Genomic DNA, 6000 nt, shown 5'->3' on the forward strand with positions numbered 1-6000 from the left:
TAAGAGCTTCAATACACACCTCTGTTATTGTTTTTTATCATCACCCATCTCAAAAAATTTACACACCTGTGAAACTTGCTGCTGGGGATTGAATTACACTAATTGTCTGTGTATAGTAAGTCTTCCTTTGATGGGTCTTGAGAGCTCATACGATTGCCTGCATCATTGTTTAAATTCTCTGGCAGTTACTTTATGGGAGGATGGTGCTTTGGTTGTATCTTGTTCAGTTGTTCATTCAATATTCAGTTGGTGCAATCCTTTCGATGGTGAGGTGTTTGATTTGGACTTATAAGCCATAATATGGGTGTATGTTTGAGTTCTCCACTGCATGATTAATAAATGTATACATATATATGAAGTTTATGCCACTATTTTTTCTACGCTTTATTGCTTAAACTATTGGTTGTGCTGGTCATTTGACTTGGTTATAATATAGGATCAAAAGTTGATTTTAGTATAAGTCAATAAATCAGAGTACCAATCCTGCTCTGTTGATTGCCTTATTTATTAATTACCCATGTTAGTCATTGGTAATTTGGTAACTTATTTATTGTTGGTCAAAGTTGAACCTGTTTCTTTTTTGTCAATGCTTTCTGTAGTCCTAATGAATGTGAGTGTTTGAAGGTAACCGGTAATTTTCTTAGTTGATGTTTATTGTAGCATCCATTAATTGTTATCTTGTTTTACGGGTGTGTGCTTGTGATGATTAAGTCCCTTGCATATGCTTGTCATTTATGTTTCTAAGAAACACATTCATTGAACAGAGCCCCTTTATGTACATCGCCAGAGCTGTTACCTTTTTGGGAGAGAGAGGAGGGTAGCAGACATTCCGACAGATCATCCATCCTGTAGCAAACAGCATGCTGTGTTGCAATACCGGTAGATTCATAAGTTGAATTTTTTTTAGTTGGTAATGTTATGTACATTATTTTACTGTTTTATATTCTTTTTTTGCCAGACAAGTGGAAAAGGAGCAACCTGATGGTACTTTATCGAAGCAAGCAAGGTAAAACCAGAAGCAAATTTCGGATCACCTTCATGTGTTAGGGATTATCTGAATTCAAGCTATTATTTGTTTATTTATTTTATCTGCTGTGTTAGGCCTTACGTGATGGACCTTGGAAGCACAAATGGAACTTTTATTAATGTAAGGGAGTCAAAGTGTTATCTTGCTTCCATCCATTGTATTTTTTCCTGTGTGATTGGTGTGTTCTAGGTAAAGTATGTTAATATGTTTCCATAATTTGATCTAACATTTTCCATTTGAATTTGCAGGATAATCGCATTGAACCACAACGTTATTATGAACTTTTTGAGAAAGATACTATTAAGTTTGGTAATAGTAGGTAGGCTATTTATTAGTGAACTTGAAGGCTTAGATATAATATTGGCAAATTATTGCATTTGTTCATATCTTGACTCGTATCATTAAATTTTTGGTGCACTATTTATCATAAAAGTTTCTATTTGGTTGTATATATATTGAATTTTGGTGTTTATGCTCTGTTTATTCCACCATGAACCTGTATGCTAGTTTCCTTCCTTTGCACAATTTAGGTACCTGCCATCCTAGTTGAATTCTTTTCACTTTATTTGGGTGTTGCCATGATCTTTTTATGGAGTGGTTCTTTATTTTGGAATTTTACCTTGTTTCTTTTTTCTTTTCCTTGATATATTATCTGAGCAAGATAGCCCCACTTTGTTCATAGAATACTTCTCTTTTTATGGAGTGATTTTTATTTTGGAACTTCACCTTGTCTCTGTTTTTTTTTTTGTCCACTAAAGTATCCTTGTCTTTCTTTACATCTATTACCTGACAAGATGATCTCTCTTGCTTCATAGAATACTTCTCTTTCTACCAATTTTGATTTGAAGAGGAAAGAATTCTCTATTTTGTTGATTGCCCACCTAAAATTTTGTTATTCTCAAGAAATGCTATTAGAACAAAGGAGAGGGGCAAATGTGACGCAGCGAATAGCATGATAAACAAAGGAAATGCAATCACTAATCCTCACAGAAGCACAAAAGTGCAAGAACCAAAGAAAACTCTCTCAATTGTATGGATAAAGTTATGTTATTGACTGACTAAAATAGACTCAAGGCCCTGCTATTTATTGGGGGTTTTACAATCCCTATTCTAAGAGATAAAGGAATCTTATTTAGAAAGGAAAAGTAGAACTAAGTCAAAGACAAAATAAGACTCTTAAATATTCTAGAACAAAATAGGAGTCCTATATATTTTAGAACGAGGAATAAATTAAATCTTCCCACAAAATAGTAAAATAAGCCCTAAAATAATTAAATAATTGAAATTATGAATATTGTTAAAATTAATAAAATGAAATCTCAGCGTCAAAAGTGAACACTGAAGGGTGTTTGGGGAAGGACTCTTGCATTTCACACTCTCAAAATGCTAGCTTTTATTGGATGGTGACATCTAGGTTAACCGAATGTAGCATATTTGAATTTGGAACTGAACTCTGAATGAGCTACCTGTAAGATATTTTTGTAAACGAGGAATGCATTGGTTGAAGATATCTTATTGGCTCTATTTCTATCTGTATTAGAGTTGTTGATGGCCCTTGCCCCACTTGGAAACTCCAAATTGGTGCCTGTCAGACAGACAAATAGAGGAGGGCATGCCTTGCTGGTAGATAAATGCCATTCATTGGCCATCTTGTTGATATTGAAGACTATTATTGGATGTCGTTTCTGACAAATACTCAAAGTTGTGTGTAATGGAGTTACTGGGATGGAAATACATTAGCAATGTGTTCTGATGTTTTGAAGGATGGGACTGCGTGCACGTCTAGAAAGTAGAAATAGAGTAGAACTTTGATTTTTTAATTTCATGGATTCTTGAAATCATGGTAGAATGCCAAGTAAAATTAGTACTTTTCACTTTGAGGTAGATTTGGTTCCAATATTCTTCACCTGCAATAGTGCAAGATTTTAATTTTTTTTATGAGTAAACAATAGATATAAAGTAGAGAAAATGCCAAAAAAGGGGCAGGCCATGACTTACAATGAAGTCATGTGAAACTACTTACAAGGGAATGTCATGCAGAAAAAAATAAAAGAATCAAAGGAGAAGGGAGAGTCATTCCTCATCTACAGAAAAGAGGAGTGAGAAATAGTTCCCTTGGCAAAGAGTGAATGTGTCTATATACCCTCAAAAACTTTGCAATTACAGTCCTTTTAGATGAACCCTAAGATGCAAAAAGGTATAGTCACCATATCCTTTCATCCTCCTGCCCCAGGCACAATGGACCTCCATAGCAGTAATTAGTATCATGCGCTGCACCTCAAAATCTAGGAACGGATTCCAAATCTCCCAAGTCTGAGATAGGTATGGCATGACTGGATCAAATGTGGGTGCCAACAAACTCTTGACTAAGTATAACATCCATAAACCTTAAATATATTGCAAAGTAATTAAAATACACTTTTGGTCTTCAGTCCAAAACCGAGACTGGACTGGGACCGATTTTATTCAAAAGTTTGGACAGAAGACTGGACCAAAATGCATTCGGTTTTGGAGCAGACCTGGTTTTCCAGTTGGGCCAGTCCGGTCTTCCAATCCAGGCCGGAATTTGAACATCCCTAGGAGTAATCAAGCAAAATCAGGGGAAAGGCTTTATGTCAGCCTGATCCTTCATATTATGTATGATTTCCGCAATTCTTATTGTGAATGGAAGGTGCTGAGCAGTTTTGTGTCTTCCCAGTGTTGAGACTATGTGGTTTCCATAAGATGGTTTACTTAAGAGTTTTATCCTAGATGTTCTGTCCATCCATATTTTACCTGCCACTGATGGAAAAAGAATGATGATTGGTTATCTGTGTTGGTCTGTTGTATGATACACAGACGAAATATGAGAGCAGTTTTAACCTAATGGCACTGTGTAGTGTTTTATCTCACATAGGCTTGAAGTGAACAAATTTCTTTTTCAATGCCTTGTTGATGGTCATTGGAAGCTTTGTCATTGCTGGACGGTGTGTTTGTCATGATAATAGTTATTATTGCCATTATTCCTTGACTAGTCAAGTTTTACTTGCTTGATTGGATCCTGCCACTCTCCTGCTGGTTTGTTTTTATTTTAAGCATGTTGTACTACCCTTTATCTAAATTCAAATTTTTCCTGGATTAATCAATAATTTCCTGAGGCCCCTGCAGTACTACATTTTCAGATATGTTTTATTAATCCTGTAAGTGGTTTTTGCAGCCGAGAATATGTGCTACTTCACGAGAACTCTGCAGGTTGAGGTTCAATTGTATGCCCCCGAGTCTATTCTCTCCTTTATTGGCAAGTACGAGATGTTGAGGCAAGCTTGTTTGGAGAAGTCAGTGCTTTATTTGTTTCTAGTGACCAACAGGACATCTGATCTGAAAATTTAACTTGTCCATGTATCATCAATTTCAGTATATTCTGGAAGTATGAAGATTGCAGCTCCTGATGACTTGATGGGGATGTTATTTCTTTCAACCCCCTTAACTTTTTGTAGCCATTATGACCATAACTTTGATTTTGTAACTAGTTCAATGGATTTTATTTTGTCAGGGCATAGTTCTTACCATTTTCTAATTATCTTTCTGAGAAAACCATGGGTTGCGGCTCCAATAGCCTTTCGAAAACTCTGTTTATTGAATTCCCCAGAAGATTAAAAGCGATGGGAGAGTACATCATTTCTCCAAATTCTGCCATAACTTGTCAGCTGATCATATTGCCTTAAAACGTAACTCGCCAATTCACTGCATGTTCTTGTTTAGGTGCAAGCTTCATTAGCGTACTGAACTCTGGTCATGGAACTTTCTTGTTCTTTAGTTGGCTATAGTTATGGATTTGTTTAGAACTGTTGCTGGTAATTGAAGCATATGCAAGGACCACAGACAACTGAGTGACTCTCACTTCTAATTTCTATCTAAGCAGCAGTTGCTGCTGCTGTAATCTGTAGGGCATGAAACCCAATCAGACTACGGATTTTGCATTTTTAAGGTCTTTTGGTCGACCCCACACTGCTAATGCAAATCTTGTCACTAAGTTTATGTTCTTTTGGTTCTTTGCCATAACTTTCTTCCCTTCTGGTAAGTTATGCTTTATAGATGAGTATTATTTCTTTCTTCCTTTCTGGTAAGTTATGCTCTTGGATGAGTATTATATCTCCTTTCCACCAATATTCTGGGATGATTTAATGATGGTCTGCAAAGTATATTGTAATTTTAGGTACACCTTTTTTTCTTAATGACTTGTGGCTAGGGGTGTATATAGTACACGATGCTCATTTTATAAGAGTAAGAGCTGTCTCTATGATGTTTAAACCTATGATTTTAAAGTAACAAAGCAGCAATCTTTGTAGCTCTAGGGCCACTCTTTTATGTTTAAAGATCTAACGGTCTCGGTTGATTTATAGTATGACCTGTAAAGAGCAGAATGGGAAGTCTTAAAAGACTTTGAATGCTTGATGAACTTGAGTTAAAATACTTGGGAGTTTTTTCTTGATCTGAATAGACTCTTCTTTTGTATATGTTGTGTAACTTGCAAACTTCATATTAGTGTCCTATTTATACTAAATACTTGATTGCATGAATAACACTATTTGAATATTAGATAGCTTACAATCGATTAGCAAATATGTTTTAGAAAGAACACTTTATTAATATTTTTGGTATTTAATTGGCCATGTTATTATTTGAGTGTTAAATACCTGATAGTCGATTTGAAAGATAAAATACAAAAACTTGCTCTTTTTAAAATATTTAATTATGGTATTGATCATACTCGATTGAATGAATCGAGATACTCAATTTAGCTTATATTTTAGTTGGTTACTGCCATAGTTTAGAGACTTAACTCTTTTATAGCTAGTCTAATACTCAATTGGAGATTTTATTACTTGATTAAAAATGTAAGCACAAAGACTTAATATTTAAGCTCATCTTGTCACTCGATTGGATAAATATTTTAATTCTATTCACGATTGAGATACTTGAAAATATTTTTT

At 35.0% G+C, this 6000-nt stretch overlaps 1 protein-coding gene across 4 annotated transcripts in view; it reads left to right on the top strand.

Annotated features, from left to right (window-relative positions):
• Positions 1–4558, top strand: part of LOC127811412 (FHA domain-containing protein DDL) — a 37168-nt gene extending 32610 nt beyond the window's left edge. For 3 of the 4 annotated variants that reach the window (XM_052351257.1, XM_052351258.1, XM_052351259.1), the window contains 5 exons: positions 765–879; positions 959–1006; positions 1102–1147; positions 1276–1346; positions 4224–4558. In XM_052351257.1, coding sequence (XP_052207217.1) covers positions 765–879; positions 959–1006; positions 1102–1147; positions 1276–1346; positions 4224–4263 — 320 coding nt within the window. In that variant the 3' untranslated portion in view covers positions 4264–4558. The remainder of the gene's footprint in view (positions 1–764; positions 880–958; positions 1007–1101; positions 1148–1275; positions 1347–4223) is intronic. The other variant, XR_008025678.1, reaches the window with a different exon arrangement.
• The last annotated feature ends 1442 nt before the right edge of the window (positions 4559–6000 follow it).

Source organism: Diospyros lotus, chromosome 10, assembly GCF_014633365.1.
Source record: "Diospyros lotus cultivar Yz01 chromosome 10, ASM1463336v1, whole genome shotgun sequence".
Classification (NCBI taxonomy): Eukaryota; Viridiplantae; Streptophyta; class Magnoliopsida; order Ericales; family Ebenaceae; genus Diospyros; species Diospyros lotus.